Source organism: Balaenoptera musculus, chromosome 19 (genome assembly GCF_009873245.2).
Source record: "Balaenoptera musculus isolate JJ_BM4_2016_0621 chromosome 19, mBalMus1.pri.v3, whole genome shotgun sequence".
Lineage (NCBI taxonomy): Eukaryota > Metazoa > Chordata > Mammalia > Artiodactyla > Balaenopteridae > Balaenoptera > Balaenoptera musculus.
Genome location: NC_045803.1, coordinates 48574088 through 48591559, shown reverse-complemented (window position 1 = coordinate 48591559; position 17472 = coordinate 48574088). Strand labels below are relative to the sequence as shown.

Below are 17472 nucleotides of genomic sequence, written 5' to 3'. Positions count from 1 at the left end.
GCAGCAGTTGCGCAAGCAATGCCCGCCCCCTTGCCCCGGAAGAGGCGGGGCTTCTGAGCGTGACCTGGAATTGCCGTGCGACCCTCGTCCTCATGAGCTCCGGCCTTCTGGGAAGATGGCTGAGGTGCAGGGGGCTGAAGTTAAAGTGGACGACGGCGAGCCGAAACTGAGCAAAAAGTAAGTGTCGCGGCAGGTCATTAAAACCTTTGCTGTCGGAGAGTCTGAACTAGGAGGCGCCTCGAGGCTCCGGCCGAGGCGGTTGTGCCTGGGGCCTTCCTGCCGGTTCTCGTGGGTATGAACATGCTGGGATGTAGTCGCTGCGCCCCGAAACTACAGCCCCCAGGATGCCCGGGGCCCCCCGCTGGTTGGGTCCGTCTTCCTTCTCGTACTCGTGGAGTAAGAATGCGGCGAACTGGGCGGGGACAGAGAAAAGCGAAATTTACTCCTTCCCTTTTCTTGGAGAAATGCGTTACTGTGCCACACCCCGGTAAAGAAGTGGAGAAATGTTAAATACCCTAGCTTTTCAGAAGCACCTTCAACGTTCGAACTTTATGTATCAAAAGCCATTCTGAACCCTTTGTATTAAAGGGATCAGTTCTAAAACTGTCGTACACCTATGCATATGGGTTAGAGCATTGTGAGTATGTCTGGCAGTAGGGACTGTCTTATTTAGTCGGGTACACCGAACTGCACTTAGCACTGCTGGCTATATCTTTGTTGATCACCCCAAATCCTTGGAATATGAAGGTAAATATAAATAAATTAAGGTTAGCCGCCCTTTCACTGACTGTGTCTTGTATTCTCTTAATACTACACTCCTTCTCAACCGGAGTTCTTCATAGAACATAGGTAATGATCTGAGTGACTAGTTCCTCAGTACTCCTAAGGATAGTACATAAATATAGTACCGTTCCAGAGGCATCGGAGAGAAGTTAGTTTATTGCATATAATGCCTGCTTTAGTGCATTTTTTTAGTTCTGTTTCTTAATTGTTCTTGGAACTTCCTTGGTGTGAATCTTTAGTGAGCACCATTGTATGCCAGTTATTTTCTCCAAGTTTAAAAACAGATAGGCTGCCTGACAGGTGATTCATTCAAGGCCACATTTATTTTAAGGCAATAAAGAACATGATCTCTGTCATTCTGTTGCCTTCCAGTGTTAATGTATAAACTTAATGTAGTCTAAGACTCTTTCTGAATTTCTTCTTTCCTCCTTGTTCCTGGAGCTCCAAACAAGGCTTGTCTTTGATTCAGGTGCTTTTGTGTGGCTTGTTTTTAGCTTCCTCTAGAGTTTGCAGTTGATGGTGACGTTTTGTATGCTTCCCATTGCCATCTTTGTGGACAGGTATTTCATCACCAAGAGAGAAACTACATGTCAGGGGCTTCAGAAACACTCCCATTTTCTAGACTGTTGTGATCATTTCTACCCATAAACCATTGACTGACTTCCTGTTGACCCCAGATAAGCACCATCTTACCATAGCCAGGACTGAGAACATTGTCAGTTACATTTGCAGCACAGTGAGTGTTACAGGGTTGATGTCAGTTGAGAGGGTCTCATGTAAAATGGGACACTAAAAGGTTGTGTAACCTCGCCTTCTCCCTGCACCCAACCCGTAAGAGTAGGAGTGCTGGCTGGGAGTATGTGTACTGTCTGTCCCATCTGACACCACATCTCTGTGTTTCCTGTTAGGTGGTGGTAATCATTAGTTCCAGGGTAATCTGCCATGTTGACGCAAGCGGCTGTAAGGCTTGTTAGGGGGTCCCTGCGCCAAACCTCCTGGGCACAGTGGGGGCAGAGGGAGCTGCGCCTGTGTCAACTTGCTCCTTTCACAACGGTTCACAAGGACAAGCCACTTTCTGATAAAAGAAGGTTGGTGCCCATTACCTTCTTTATTGCTCTGGGAGCAAAAATCCTACCCTTACTTAGTTTCTTATCTGTTAAGCCTCTGGCTAAGTCTTTGGACTTGATAAGGAAGCAACCCTGCTACCTACCAAAACCAATAGTCCTTTCTCAGTTTCTCTTTAATAAATTGAAATTCTCACTCCATAGATTCTTGAGATGACTTTTAGGTCTTATTCTAGAACAGTGCTGAGAACAGAACCCTTTATGAATAAAGAATTTCTAATGCAGGTTATTTTCCCTTCCCTGTCTTTCTGGAATTTCTTTGCTCCTGAGATTAACTTGGTTTCTAGTCTTAGTTCTTACTCCTAGGACCTTTTTGGATTATCCTTATTATTGATTTGATTTAAAGGGCAACAGCCAGTTGAATGGAAAACAAGTTCATTATGTTAATGCCAGGAAGAACCAGAGAGGCTTCGATGCCCACTGACTGAATGACAGCACAATAAGTCTAGCACACTGTTCTAGAAAGATGGCTTCACAACTGCTACAAAACAGATTATATACAGAGATTTACTTTGAGGCCCTTAGAGTCAGTTTTCTTACTTAAAAGATAATCATTTCAAATCTCCAATTAAGTTTTTTTAATTGAGTTATTCTAAACTCATAGATAATTTAAAATGCACCCTGAAGCCAAACAGTATGCAAGCCTGACTAAGGATCATTTGCCATGGTTCATTATGACAGGATATTCAGTTAACATTGGTGGTTTAAAAGAATGATCAAGTCTATTTGAATAATGAGGGTATCACCCAAATCTGTTTGGTTTCTGGGTTCAGATAGCAAGTTTTCAAATTATTTAAACCAAGTTGTACCAGTCGCTTTAGTTTTTGAATCTCAGGTGACGAGTATCAAGAGTTTGAATAGTGAGAGATTTGACAAGAAATTTATCCACATCTGTAAAATTTCTGTCCTTGAGGCAGAGTTTGAAGGGTTAAGATAGTGAGGGATACCTAGAATGGTTCACATTTGCATGCTTACTAAAATGCTAGGGGTGGGGTCATCTCTTTATGTACATTATCTCAATCCTCACAACATCTGGGCAGGAGGGTGTCTATTATTATTTTACAGGAGAAATTAAGTCACTTGCCCAAAGTCACCTAATTGGTAGGTAGGCGTGTCAGGATTTAGCCCCAGGCAGTCTCGCTCCAAAGATGGTATATTATCCCCTGTGCTGTGCTGCTTTGTACACTATTCTACCCAATTTGTTGTCAAAGTCAGGCTCCACTGGGGAGAGTGAGGCCAATGCTGAGGGCCATTGTCAATGCATTGATCAATGCTGGGGGAGAGATTGTCAGTGGAGTGTCTCCCTGAACTCTGAAGAGCCACCTCTTCCTCACCCCACCCCAGACTAACCCACTCCTTTCGGGAGGGGAGAGAGATGACAAACAAAGGTAGAGATGTCGCCTTATCACACATCAGATCTGATGCTCTAGGAACTTCATCTTCTGCAGAGAAATCCAAACAACTAAGATTCAGTCCCTGGCCTCAAGGAGCTCCCAAGCCCAATTAGCTTGAGAAAAGCCTATCTTGCTGATTTTCTGGAAAACCTTTTTTCCTATTCTAAATATAAATTAATATGTAGGGTTTTCTTTGTCCTTGTCTATCTTGATTTTAGTTGGGATCTAATGCCAAGGACCTCAGACTGGAAAAAAGAGACTGAGAAAGATCTTTCACATCTTTATTCTAAGTTTATTTTTTTCCCTTGTCTGTTTCACATATAGAGTTCAGTGACTGAGAGACTAACAGTGGGCATGTAGAACTGGGCATGAGTGTTTCCCCAGGTTATTCATATTTTTGATAAGTAGCTATGGGGCAGAACATAGAGGACTCTTCAGGCACCTGTCACGTTGAACATTTTCATCTTCCTGACAGTGAGCTAAAGAGACGCCTGAAAGCTGAGAAGAAAATAGCAGAGAAAGAGGCCAAGCAGAAGGAGCTCAGTGAGAAACAACTAAGCCAGGCCGCTGCTGCCACCAACCACACTGCTGATAATGGTGTGGGTGCGGAGGAGGAGAGCTTGGACCCAAACGTGAGTCCTCGGGACCACTGCCCTGGCTGGGCATAGGGAAGCTTCTAATGAGGATTATGGCAGATTCCTTGGGACCAGTGATTAAGGAGATAAATAGGAACTGAAACAGGCACAGGGATGGATGAGGGTGGGCCCACCACTCCATCTGGTTAAAGGCACAGGCCCTGCGCGTTTTTCTTGTCGGCTACTTACAGATATTTGGGAGAATCCAGTACTTCCAAGTGACTGATCTTCCTTGGAGCTAGCTGGGCCTTATAGCAGCCCCAGAGAAAATGTCTCCCTAAAGGTGGGCTGGGGTTTACTTTAGCCCAGAGATTGGCAAACTGTGGCCCACAGGCCAAAGCCACCACTACCCCCATCCCTCCTCCCTGGTTTTATAAATAAAATTGTGTCGAAACACAGCCATGCCCATTTGTTTACATATGTCTGAGGCTGCTTTCACACTACAGTAGAGTTGAGTAGTTGCATCAGAAAAAGTTTGCTGACCCCTGATATAGAATATTCCTTTTTCACACCCTCCAGGCCCATGCGCCTGCCTTGGGGAAAAAGTCTGGTGTGTGGCCAGGGGCAGGAAAGTAGCAAGATAAGTGACTCACCATGCAGATGTGTCTACAAAAGTGGTAACCAGGGCCATCTGTACCAATTAAACATTATTTTAGGCAGAGACATGATTTTTCTTTTTGTTGAATCTTGTATTTTGGAATTCTGGCCTTTATTCCCAGCTGTGGATCTGGCCACCCTGCATATTTAAGTGCAAATCTCTCTCCATATTCCAAGCCTGTGATTTCAAGGATGCAGAGGGGGTTGGTTAAAGAAACCTCACTGTATTGGGGCCCCTCTGAGGCAGAATACAGAACTCCGCTAGACAGGCCTCTGGTCTGACCAGGTTCAACTTCTCAAAAGCTGTTTTGTTTTTTGTTTTTAACAGCAATACTTCAAAATCCGCAGCCAGGCAGTCCACCAGCTGAAGGTCAATGGGGAAGACCCATACCCACACAAGTTCCACGTCGACATCTCGCTCACTCACTTTATCCAAGAATACAGTCACCTGCAGCCTGGGGACCACCTGACTGACATCACCTTAAAGGTGGCAGGTAGGAAGATTCCCTGGCAGTTTGCTGAGCTCCCACAGCAGGCAGGCCTCTCCAGTTGCACAAAGGAAGTTCTGGGGTGGTCTTGCTCTCAAAAAGCTTAAGTCTGAGGCTACATTACTAGAGATGGCACCAGTATGTGTATTCACAGAAAGTAGAGCAGCCCTGAGGCATGAGGTCACATTCCAGTGGTGATGCTACAGAGGAAGGGTCGTTCTTTGTGGGGGACTCCTGGCCTGATGCTGCTACTCATTCATAGTCCTTTGTGAGGACTTCCCTTCATCAGTGGGAGCCATGGCCCTGAGCTCCTAAAAATTGCAATCTGTGTTCCTAGACTACTTTACACTAGGCTATTTTTCTAGAGCACTGTTATTTTGGAGTTTACTATCTTGTGTGGGATCTTCTCCTTAATTTAAGAGACAATTAAATCCTGTCCTTCGTTTATACCTTCCCCCCTAAAAAATATATAAAATTATTAGTTGTAGAAAATTTAGAATGTTGAAACATTCAGAAGGGCAAAGAAAGAAAAGTTTGATTACCCATAATCCCACCACCCAGAGAGAACCCTTGCCAATACTTAAATGCCCCCCAAATTTCTTTTTCTTTAAAGTCCAGTGTTTTCACTAAAATATGTCTTGATGTTAGTTATTCTGGGTCAGTATTCTCAGGTACACAGTGTGCCCTTTATTTTTTTTTTTAATAAATGTATTCATTTTATTTATTTATTTTTGGGATCTTCATTGCTGCACACAGGCTTTCTCTAGTTGTGGCGAGCGGGGGCTACTCTTCATTGTGGTGCATGGTCTTCTCATTGTGGTGGCTTCTCTTATTGCAGAGCACGGGCTCTAGGCGTATGAGGTTCAGTAGTTGCGGCACGAGGACTCACTAGTTGTGACTTGCGGGCTCTAGACCGCAGGCTCAGTAGTTGTGGCGCACAGGCTTAGTTGCTCCGCGGCCTGTGGGATCTTCCCGGACCAGTGCTCGAACCCGTGTCCCCTGCATTGGCAGGCGGATTCTTAACCACTGTGCCACCAGGGAAGCCCTGTGCCCTTTAAATATGTATTCTCAAGTCTTTTTTTTTTTTTTGGACATTTTTCTTGAATATAATTTTTTTGTATTCTGTTTCTTGCTTAGGTTTATGTTTGGGACTCCTTTTTATCTCTTTTTTTGTACTTTGATTTTTAAATTGTATCCTCCTTTCCAGTGTAGTTCTCTTAAGACATTATTTGTTGTATTTATTCACTCTTATTTCCTTCTAATTTAGGCTTCATTTCTGAGATGATTTTTTCCTTTATTTCTAATTTTTTCAACGTGTCATCTCATTTCTTAGTTTCTTCCAGTTCTAATTTGTGTTCTTTCACATTTTGTGTCATGTTCTTAATGTCTTTCAGCTCATGAAATAGAATATTTTGCTTTTCCTGAGCATGTCTTTCTCGAGTGCTTTTGTTGCCTGTGGTGATGTTATTCTCCTTATTCTCTTTTTTTTAATTTAATAACTTTGATATTTGACCTCACTACTTTTATGTTGTTTATTTTCATGTGAGATTAATTTTCTTCAATGTTAAAAGGAAGCTTGGTTCAGATAGCTTTTCAACTTCACTGAGCTCCCTCTTCTGTTGTTTTTGTGGAGCATTCAGAAATACAGCAGCTTCCTTTCTGGGATTTTCAGGCTCTTCTCCTTTCTCGCTTTCGTTGGACCTTCTCTTTCCCTTGTCTCTTTTTTCTTGGTCTTGTTCAATTTTGTGGGGCCTTGTCCTAGGAGAGATCCCTTGCTGTTAAATTTAGAGAGTTCTTGGGGGCTACACTAAAGGGCTTCATCCCCTAGACCTTCTTAATGCAGCCCACCATACTCACTTGTATGGCAGTAAGCTGCTATCCTCCCAGTGTCCGCTGCTGTCCTCCACTTAGCCCTGCCACATTTTCCAGTGAATACCTGTGGCTTTTTGGGAGACTTCCAGTTCTCAGACCTACCAGAGACTCCATTGCTTCCCATAGCTTTTTCCCATATAGAGGTCTTGGGGCCCTTAGTGGTTTTCCCCAGAGCTTGTATTTGGGGATTCTTGGGAATATCTTCCCACATAATTTTGTTGTAAATTTTGTCCATGGCTTTTTGGACTTGCCTGTCTAGTTGTGCTTTCTTTTCTTTTTTTTTTTTTTAAACTATTTATTTGGCTGCACCAGGTCTTAGTTGCGGCATGAGGGACCTAGTTCCCTGACCAGGGATCAAACCCAGGCCCCCTGCATTGGGAGCACAGAGTCTTAACCACTGGACCACCAGGGAAGTCCTTGTGCTTTCTATTTTTATGTGAGGATTTAGGAAGATCCCACAGCTATGCTGCCATCAACATTCCAGGAATCCATTGAACACCTTTAAAAGCCAGATCTTTCTGCACATCTTTTAACTGGTTTAAATGGGGAGCCAACGTTGTCATGAAGAAAATGGCAGGGCTTAGGCCTCAGGCTAAAATCAAATTGTTCTAGTTTATATTCTGCCTGGATGTAAAAACTGCAGAGGGAGCTTTTTTGGCACTGATATCATGAAATAGCTTCTGCTTCTGTCATTATTTTTGCTGTTCTCTAGGTAGGATCCATGCCAAAAGAGCTTCTGGGGGAAAGCTCATCTTCTATGACCTTCGAGGAGAGGGGGTCAAGTTGCAAGTCATGGCCAATTCCAGGTATATAGAAATATCCAGTTACAGGCCTTTCTAGGTTGGCCCAGAGCAACATGACTGGGGAAAAAGGCCCATATAGTCTTCTTTTCCCATTGGAAATTAAAGGGAGTGGTATATGGTTGGGAAAATAAAAGGGCCATCTGGTCACCTGGAGAATAAAGACTGATCTTGGGTTGTGGAGCAGTTAAAAATAAAAGATAATACTTTTTAACGGTTGACCTTGAATCTGAGATTCTTCTTGGGTACACATTAACACTTTAGTGAGGGTTCCACAGTAAACCAGTGGTCAGTTTTAGTTTGGGATATTGTATACTGAATTATGTTTTCCATTTATTCAGGAATTATAAATCTGAAGAAGAATTTATTCGTATTAACAACAAACTGCGCCGGGGAGACATAATTGGAGTTCAGGGCAATCCTGGGAAAACCAAGAAAGGCGAACTGAGCATCATTCCCTATGAAATCACACTGCTGTCTCCTTGCTTGCATATGTTACCTCATCTTCACTTTGGCCTCAAAGACAAGGTAATTTCTCGTGGCCTCCTGACTCTGGTTTATCATACCACTGAATCAAACACATCAGTGATTTCTATCTGTTACTTTTCATTTAGGAAACACGGTTTCGTCAGAGATACTTGGACTTGATCTTGAATGACTTTGTGAGGCAGAAGTTTATCATCCGCTCTAAGATCATCACATATATAAGAAGTTTCTTGGATGAGTTGGGATTCCTAGAGGTGATGGAAAGTTCTTACCTGACATGATGAGCTGCCTTCTGTGCTTGCCTCTTACTCTTCTTCCCTTCCCTTCTCCACAGGCACGTCCTGTGTCAGTATCCTTCGTGCTCAGTGAAAAGTCCCCTTTCTTGCCAGTGTCTTTGTTCCACCTTGTTTATTTACTGCCCTGATTAGGAAGGTAGGACAGGACTTCTAAGATAATGGACAAAGTAGAGGGCCATCCACATGCTAACAATGCCATGTTCAATGTGTTATCAACTCATTTTGCTTTTTTGTAGCATTAAAAAATATTTTTCTTGATTTTTATTCAACTTATTTAAACTAAAAAATGTGTTTAGGAAAATTTTTAGAGCAAAAAAATTTTTTTTTTAATATTTTCTAATTTTATGAGAAAGGTGAGTACGTGTTACCATAAAACAAATTCAAACAATAAAGAAATAAATAGAAACAAAACTGAAAGTCCCCTTTCATTTTTTCCCAGCTAATGTCCCTCTCCAAACTTGAATTTGAGGTGGCACAGTGGTTAAGACTGCACTCCCGATGCAGGGGCCCAAGGTTCAATCCCTGGTCAGGGAACTAGGTCCCACACGCATGCCGCAACTAAGAGTTTGCGTGCCGCAACTAAGAGTTCGCGTGCCACAACTGAGGAACTCTTGAGCCTCAACTAAGGAGCCTGCGTGCTGCAACTAAGACCCAGCGCAACCAGATAAATAAATAAATAAATAAATATTTTTTTTAAAAAAAACTTGAATATGTATCCTTCCTCACCATTTACTCTGCGTATTTATAATACCTCCATTCCTGTGCATGTGACAGGTGGGGTAAGTGTAAGTGTGTAAGTGTAAGTGTTTTAGAACGGTTTTATTTTTTGCTTTAAACATAAATGAAGTCACATTGTATTATAATGGACCTCCCCCCACACACACAATATATTCTGGGGCCCTTTGCATGTCCATATATATGTGTGTATGTATATTCCTTTTTGATGCTTTATAATTATTTCCCCTATTGATAGTTTAAGTTTTTGATTTTCTTCAATAATGTTTTAGTGAACATCTTTGTGCACATGGACAGGTGTTTCTGTAGGATGGATTTCTAGAAGTAGAATAAGTCAAAGGGTATAAGCAGTTACAATTTTTAATAAATACTGCAAACTGAACTCAAGAAAGGCTGTACCCATTTAGAGTCCCACTAACAGCTTGTGAAAGTTTATGGGACTGTGTTAATGGTGTTTGGTGTTAATAGAGACACTATTCTAGAAAATCAAGCTATCTCTACTTTTTTTGTCAAGCACCTACACATTATTATTGAACTTAACTTTTACTTGGGATATAGTGGGCTTACACTATCACATTCAAAGCATGAGCCATTCCCAAGAACTCTAGTTTGAGGACCTCTGTCTGTGAACTAAATGTTTTTCTTCTCTTTTAGATTGAAACTCCCATGATGAACATCATCCCAGGGGGAGCTGTGGCCAAGCCTTTTATCACCTACCACAATGAGCTGGACATGAATTTATATATGAGGATTGCTCCAGAACTCTACCATAAGGTAGTCAATAAGAAGATGCCCTGTGTCCTTAGAGAAGTAGAAGGCTGAAAAATATTGGCTAGACAGGTACAGTCAGAAATAAGAGGAACATTGAGGGTAGAACAACCAGGAGAGTATTCTAAATTGTCAGGCTTCTGAGTTTTACATTTCTGGAATTTATCTATAGGATCAGTAGAGCATTATAGTGCAAAGGGAGTATCTTTCCTAGGTGTACAGATCCTCCTAACATACTTTGTTTCCCATAATCTTATAATACTTTTAAGTTTATAATCCTCCTTGGATTAAATTTGATTTTAGTCTTTTGTAGAAGAATGAGTTGAATCTCTGTCTGAAAGTTGGAAATATCCTCAAATCACCAGAGTAAATATCGAAGGCTGTGTCATTTGAGATTCTTACTTGCAAATGACAAAGCCTGTTAATGGTGTTTAAGCAAAAAAAAAAAAAATGTATTCGAATATATAAGGAAGCTCACAATTTCCAGGAAGATCAGAGAATCAGGCTTGGAGACCACACAACTAGGAATGATTCTGAATCATATCACTGAGCTATTCCCATGAAGAACCCAGTATCTTCCAGTCAGGACAGTTACCACAGCTCATAAGCTTGGCACTAGGCACAGGTCATTGCCATTGGGACTTCTGCAGTTACTACCTCTATAAGCCAGATATCTCTGGCCCCCTTCACCAGAAGGGATTCTGTGCAATACCTGCATCATCTTTGCGTGTTGAAGTCTCACAGGTTGGGGAACTTAGGTCACATGCCTACATCCTAACCCCAAAAGAGGCTTCTTTCTTGGGGAGGCTCACACTCACAAGATGGGGGACACCCCAGACAAGGGAAGATAGTTCAGTGATCCTGGACAGCCAGAATGAATGATGACTGTCCACAAAGGCCTAAAGAGAGTAGGGCACTCAGCATTTGGGTAGAGACCTGAAAGCATGCCTTGAGCTGTGAAATCCAACTTACAGCTTTTGTAGACAGACACTTTCCCTAGCCAGTAAGACAAGATTAGCTGCCATGACCATGGCCGTGTGTTGTTATTAGATGCTGGTGGTTGGTGGCATTGACCGGGTTTATGAAATCGGACGCCAGTTCCGGAATGAAGGAATTGATTTGACTCACAATCCTGAGTTCACCACCTGTGAATTCTACATGGCCTATGCAGACTATCATGATCTCATGGAAATCACAGAGAAGATGATTTCAGGTGACCCCTCCTGCTCCCTTTATCTTTCACTACAAAGAAAGTTTGCAGGGCTGGTGTGCCGCTTTCAATTGGACTTCCTGTTGGTCCTCTTTAAATGACACATTTCTTTCCCAGGGATGGTGAAACACATTACAGGCAGTTACAAGGTCACCTATCATCCAGATGGCCCAGAGGGCCAAGCCTGTGAGATTGACTTCACCCCACCCTTCCGGAAAATCAGCATGGTAGAAGAGCTTGAGAAAGCCCTGGGCATGAAACTGCCAGAAACTAACCTCTTCGAAACCGAAGGTAAAGTGATGCACTCCTTCACTGTAGGGCCCTCCTTCCTGTTCAGCTCTGAATTAGATTAGGTCAGGGCTAGAATTTCCCATGTTACTCTCTTTATATACCTCTTAATGGGGTAGTGTGATGTCTTCTGTCCTAACTTGTATGTTTGTATTACAGAAACTCGCAAAATTCTAGATGATATCTGTGTGGCAAAAGCTGTTGAATGCCCTCCACCTCGGACCACAGCCAGGCTCCTTGATAAGGTGAAAGGCCGTGCACTTCTAGTACATGCCCTCATCCAGTGGTAACGCCCCCTACTCCCTATGAAGGTGAACTCTACTGTAGAGAATGAACTTCTACAGCTTCATAGGAAAGCTCTAATGAGAGAACAAGTTTTGAATTCCTGCTGTACTAAGCTCTGTGCCAAATAGTTATGTTCGTTACCTTATTACCAACCATTGAGAAGCTTAGGATAAACCCGTATAGCATCAGGTATAGGGTTAGGGTCCGAGGCCTCTACCACCAAGATGGAGATGATCAAAATGCCATTTAGAAGGGCTCTCTAACTCTGCTTTCTCCTTAAGCTTGTCGGGGAGTTCCTGGAAGTGACGTGCATCAATCCTACATTCATCTGTGATCACCCACAGATAATGAGTCCTCTGGCCAAATGGTAAGATAAAGCACGGTGTTGCAGTTACCTGTTGCTGCATAACCTCAGAACTTAGCGGCATAAAACAGTTTATTCTCAAGAGTTTGTGGGTTCATTGGGTAGTCTTTCTGCTCTACGTGGTGTTGGCTAGGGTAACTCGAGTGGCTTTTTTCAACTGGGAACTTTGCCAGGGCACCTTGCATCTCCTCCACATGGGATCTCATCCTCTGGGGCCTCTCTGGCAGCGTAGCCAGGGTTCCAAGTGGAAGCATTCCAAAAGAATAAATCCTGATGTGCAAACACATATCAATCCTCTGCTGATGTCCCATTGGCCAGAGCAAGTCATATGGGCAGCCCAGACTCAGTGTGGCAGGGACTACAGAAGGGCATAAATACAGGGGGTATGGTTCAGTATATCAGTCTACCACACATGCCTGTTGTGAAGATAATTAAAGGTTCTTTGTCTCTAACCCTCCTCACTAATGTACCAAGTGATTTGGTGCCAAGGATGCATGCAGGCTTTTGGTCACAATCAGTACAATTTTGAGTCAACTAGATTTCAGGAATTCTTGTTTGTACCAGATGTTCTTACTGAACCTGCATATTCACCCTCCCCTTTGGTCTCCTGTCCCCAGGCACCGCTCTAAAGAGGGTCTGACTGAACGCTTTGAGCTATTTGTCATGAAAAAGGAAATATGCAATGCCTACACTGAGCTGAATGACCCTATGCGACAGCGGCAGCTTTTTGAAGAACAGGCCAAGGTAAGGAAGGAATATGTGCCCACTCACCAGAAGATATCAGCATTAACCCTGGTCTGTGTCTTGTCTGCAACTCCTGGTGACTTCAGCAGAATGAAGGATGAAAGCCACAGGCTTCACTGGAGGAAGTCACATTTCAAGATGGAGAACTTGACTAGTTTTGGCCCTAGGATTTCTATATAAATGGAGCTTAGGCATGAATATCTGTTTGAGGAGTGTGACACTTGACAAGAACATAATTTTTCTTAGATGGTACATTTATTGAGGTGGCTTGAGGATGAGAAGCCAAAGCACCCACAGGCTGCCTACACTAGCACTGCCACTGATGGGTGGTTCAGGAAGTGGGAGAAAGACTGTTGGGAATCATCAGAGTCTCTGAAAGAAAATGCGTTTCACTGGACTTGAAGAGCCCCAGGCAGTAGAAGTATTTTCATTTCGCAGAGAAATTTGCATGTGTTCTGAGGTAGAATTCATCAGTCCTGACCTCCAGGTCTTTGAAAGAAATGGCTCCATCCTGGAGTTACTGGGAAACCAATTCCCAGCAAGTGCTGGGTGTCCAGAGCATCCCTGGAATGATACTGCCTCTGGACGTTTTCACGTGTTCACTCAGACGCTGAGAGAGCACAGCCTAGAACAACGTCGCTGTGTGGTTCTCCTCTTCCAGGCCAAAGCTGCTGGCGATGATGAGGCCATGTTCATAGATGAAACCTTCTGCACTGCCCTGGAATACGGGCTGCCCCCCACAGGTGGCTGGGGCATGGGCATCGACCGCGTCACCATGTTTCTCACCGACTCCAATAACATCAAGGTACGAGGAGACCCTGAAGGAGCACCACTGTGTTGGAAGCGGGGTGTGGTGGGCCTGGAGCCTAAAGAGAGGGCTTTGGGCTAGGAGGAGGGGCAGGCAGAGAAGTTACAGGGGACTTCACCAGAGGAGGGGCAGAGCATCTGACCTTACAGAATTCGGGGGTTTTTCAACCTGAGGCAGAAGAAATACTAATTGTTCACATTTCTTAAGGATCCAAGGAACATGCTAAGCCATCTGCATGCATTATCTCATTTAACTTAAGTCAGCTTATGACGTGTAGAAACTGTTGCTATCCCATGTTTATAGTTGAGGAAATCATATTTGAAGAGTATCTCTCTGTTTGTTCCTTCTTTTGACATTGTACCCTAGGCAGCGCTGTGCATTTCTTCTTTTCCAGCCTCTGTAACTGAGAGGGACTGAATTGAAATGAAAGAACACAGATGTCCGGGTGTTGGTGATAACAGTAATGAGGGGTGAAAGGAGTAGGTGGATAGCCAGGAAAAAGTGTGTCTTAGCTTCAGAATGCATTCTCTCTCCTGTAGGAAGTGCTTCTGTTTCCTGCCATGAAACCTGAAGACAAGAAGGAGAACGTAGCCACGACTGAGGGACTGGAAAGCACAGCAGCCGGCACTTCTGTCTAGAAAACAGTGACAGCAAGTCGCACGGCTTGGGCATCTGCGCTTGTGCAGAAGATCAAGGACTGCGAGGGAATTCCTGTGTGCATTGCTGTCTATTTGACTATCACATTTCATGTCAGCCATCAAAAGAGAGAAGAGGAATTAAGAATTCCTTTTTACTCCTTGTTACCAAATAAACCATTTGTCTCTACTCCTGTCTCATCACTCTTTTTACTTTTGGAATGTCATCTTATTAGACAGCTGACATAATGAATGTTTTAAAGTCTTTATTGAATTTGTTAACAATATTGCTTCTGTTTTATGTTTTGGTTTTTAGGCCGCGAGGCATGTGGGATCTTAGCTCCCCAACCAGGGATCAAACCACCCCCTACATTGGAAGGCGGAGTCTTAACCACTGGACTGCCAGGGAAGTCCCCAGAGGTGCTATTTTAGATAGAAGTGATGGAGGCAGTGCTACGTTGCATATGTGGTCAGGGAAGACCTCTTCTAGGTGACATTTAAGTAGAGATCTGGAAACAGAGATCTGAGTGGAAAAGGGGTGATTTAGACTACAGGGCTGCATTTTTGAGGAACAGCAAAGGGGTCTGGTATGGCCAGAGAGGAGCAAGTGAAGATCAGTAAGGGGCCGGATCATGCAGGCGTCTGTAAGCCATGCAGAGGAGTATGTATTATGAGTGGGGTGTGAAGCCATTGGAGGGTTTTGAGCAGTGTTTTTTTATTTGTTTGTTTTTTGGCCACACCACGTGTGGCATGTGGGATCTTAATACCCCAACCAGGGATTGAACCCATGCCCTCTGCATTGGAAGCACGGAGTCTTAGCCACTGGACCACCAGGGAAGTTCCCTTGAGCAGTGTTTTTAAAAGATTGTTCTAGTTAGCATGTGGAAAGCAAGAGTGAAAGGGAGACAGTTGCACTGCAGCAGTGGGCTGAGGAGCGATGATGGCTTAGCCTTGGGTGGTGTAAAGAGATGGTGATGGTTGAGCCATTGGACTTTGCCTGTGTTCCTGAGGTCAGCAGAATCTGCTGTCAATGTGGGTTGTAAGAAGAGGAATCAAAGATAATTTCAAGGTTTGGGGCCTGACCAACTGGAAAGTAGAGTTGTCATTGACTTGAGATGGAAAAAACTTGAGGAAGTGCAGGTTTGAGAAGGAAGGTTGAGTGTTTGGTTTTGGACATAATTAAATTTAACATGCTTGTTAGACATTGGGTGGGAAGAGTGAATAGGATGCTGAATAGTGAGTCTGGTGTATTCTCATTTTCAGCACAGTTCAATTGAGCTAAGAATGTGACAAGGGTATGGCTGGGGACCTGCTATTAAAAGAGAGCCCATGACACAGGGAGGCAGCGGGGGAAACTTTTCTCCAACGAGACAACAAAGGACTTGTCTTTTGCACTTCAGCAAAACCTCTGCAAGCGTCTCGGCTTGGGAGTTGCCAGTCTACTTTCACAGAGCAGTTTTTTACTTTGCGGCTGGTAAAATGATCTAGGCACCCAGAATTACCTGACTGGGAACTACAGGGAGTTCTGAGCACCTCACTCCTTGCTGGTGTTGAACATAGGCTCCAGGAGCACTTGGCAGTGCAGGTTAGATGACCAGGTGGTATTTCAGAAGAAACACATCATATGGTACATCCTTCAGCAAGGTGGTGTTAATTAATAATGAAAAGTCAACTCACTAGGATAAGGGACTGGACTTCAGGCACCACTGTACCGTCAATGTGGACCATTGGAAAAGGCAACAAGGATTAATGAGGTCACAAGTGATCTTTGGAGAGCTGTTTAGTAGTAGGCTGGGGGCAGATGCCAGCTGTCTGGCCTCAAGGAGCTTGGGGATAGAGGAACTGAAGCAGCAGTAGACATCTTGTCTGTGTGGTTTAGCAGGAAAAAATGACAAACAGAATGAAAGCTGGAAGGGGACTTCCCTGGTGGTGCAGTGGTTAAGAATCCTCCTGCCAATGCAGGGGGCATGGGTTTGATCCCTGGTCTGGGAAGATGCCACATGCCGCAGAGCAACTAAGCCCATGTACCACAATTAAGCCTGCGCTCTAGAGCCCGTGTGCCACAACAACAGCCCACGCGCCTAGAGCCCATGCTCCACAACAAGAAGCCACCGCAATGAGAAGCCCACGCACCACAACGAAGAGTAGCCCCCGCTCACCACAACTAGAGAAAGCCTGCGCACAGCAATGTAGACCCAACACAGCCAAAAATAGATAAAATTAAATCTTAAAAAAAAAATCCTTTAAGAAAATATTTAATAAATCATCCCAATAAAACCAAAAAATGGAAACTCTGGAAAATGCTCTGAAGGAGAGATCCATGGGGTATTGAGAAACTCTAACAGACCTAGTTAAGGAAGGTTTCCCTGAGGACATCAGATCTGAGATCTGAAGGAAGATAGAGCACTAACTAGTCAAAGAAGGGAAGGAAGGGCTTTCCATAGTGTGGCAACAAGTGCAAAGGCCCTGACTAGGAAAGAACAAGGAGAAGACCAATACCACTAGATATAAAAACCCAAAGAAATATGCCAACAGATGAGGCAGGACGGTGCTGGTCATACAGGGCTGTGAGCCCTACTATGGGACTTTGTCTGCACTTTAAAAGTGCTGGGAAACCACTGAAGCATTTAAGCAGGGGAGTGACATCATACCTGCATTTTGAAAACATCAGTTTGGCTGCTCTGTGAAAAAGAATTGGAGTTGGGCAGAAAGAGGTTAAAGTCCAAGGTTAACAAGCAGTCCAAGAGGGAAACAACAGCAGTTCGGACTAGGGTGTTGCCATGAAAATGGACAGAATTGGATGGACTCAAGAGAGAGAAAGCTCAACAGGACTTGGTAATGGATTATATATTGGATTATATTATGGGGGTGAAGGGAAGGGAAATGACAAGGTGATTCACTTTTCAGTTTATGCAACTAGACAAATGGTGGTACTAATCCCTGAGATGACCCTGGAAGATGATTCCCCCACCAGGAATCTTTAAAGACAAGGAGTCAGTCGCAGATTAAACATGCTGGAGGGGCTTCCCTGGCAGTCCAGTGGTTAAGACCCTGCGCTTCCAATGCAAGGGGCGCAGGTTCGATCCCTGGTCAGGGAACTAAGATCCCACATGCCACATGGCCAAAAACAAAAAAGAAAACAACAAAACTAAACATGTTG

At 43.8% G+C, this 17472-nt stretch overlaps 1 protein-coding gene across 3 annotated transcripts; it reads left to right on the top strand.

The window, feature by feature from the left end:
• Positions 1-18: 18 nt before the first annotated feature.
• KARS1 (lysyl-tRNA synthetase 1) lies at positions 19-14502 on the top strand. Of its 3 annotated transcripts, XM_036833711.1 has the most exons (15): positions 47-177; positions 1692-1871; positions 3777-3933; positions 4862-5027; positions 7606-7699; positions 8035-8221; positions 8308-8433; positions 9865-9984; positions 11029-11191; positions 11306-11479; positions 11636-11721; positions 12043-12128; positions 12743-12869; positions 13531-13674; positions 14217-14502. In XM_036833711.1, exons 2-15 carry the CDS (start codon positions 1726-1728, stop codon positions 14313-14315), a joined length of 1875 nt encoding a protein of 624 aa, XP_036689606.1. In that variant the 5' UTR covers positions 47-177; positions 1692-1725; the 3' UTR covers positions 14316-14502. The 3 variants fall into 3 exon arrangements, with proteins under 3 accessions (XP_036689605.1, XP_036689606.1, XP_036689607.1); XM_036833710.1 differs by lacking the exon at positions 1692-1871 and having other exon boundaries at positions 19-177; XM_036833712.1 differs by lacking the exons at positions 1692-1871; positions 3777-3933 and having other exon boundaries at positions 51-177.
• Positions 14503-17472: the final 2970 nt, after the last annotated feature.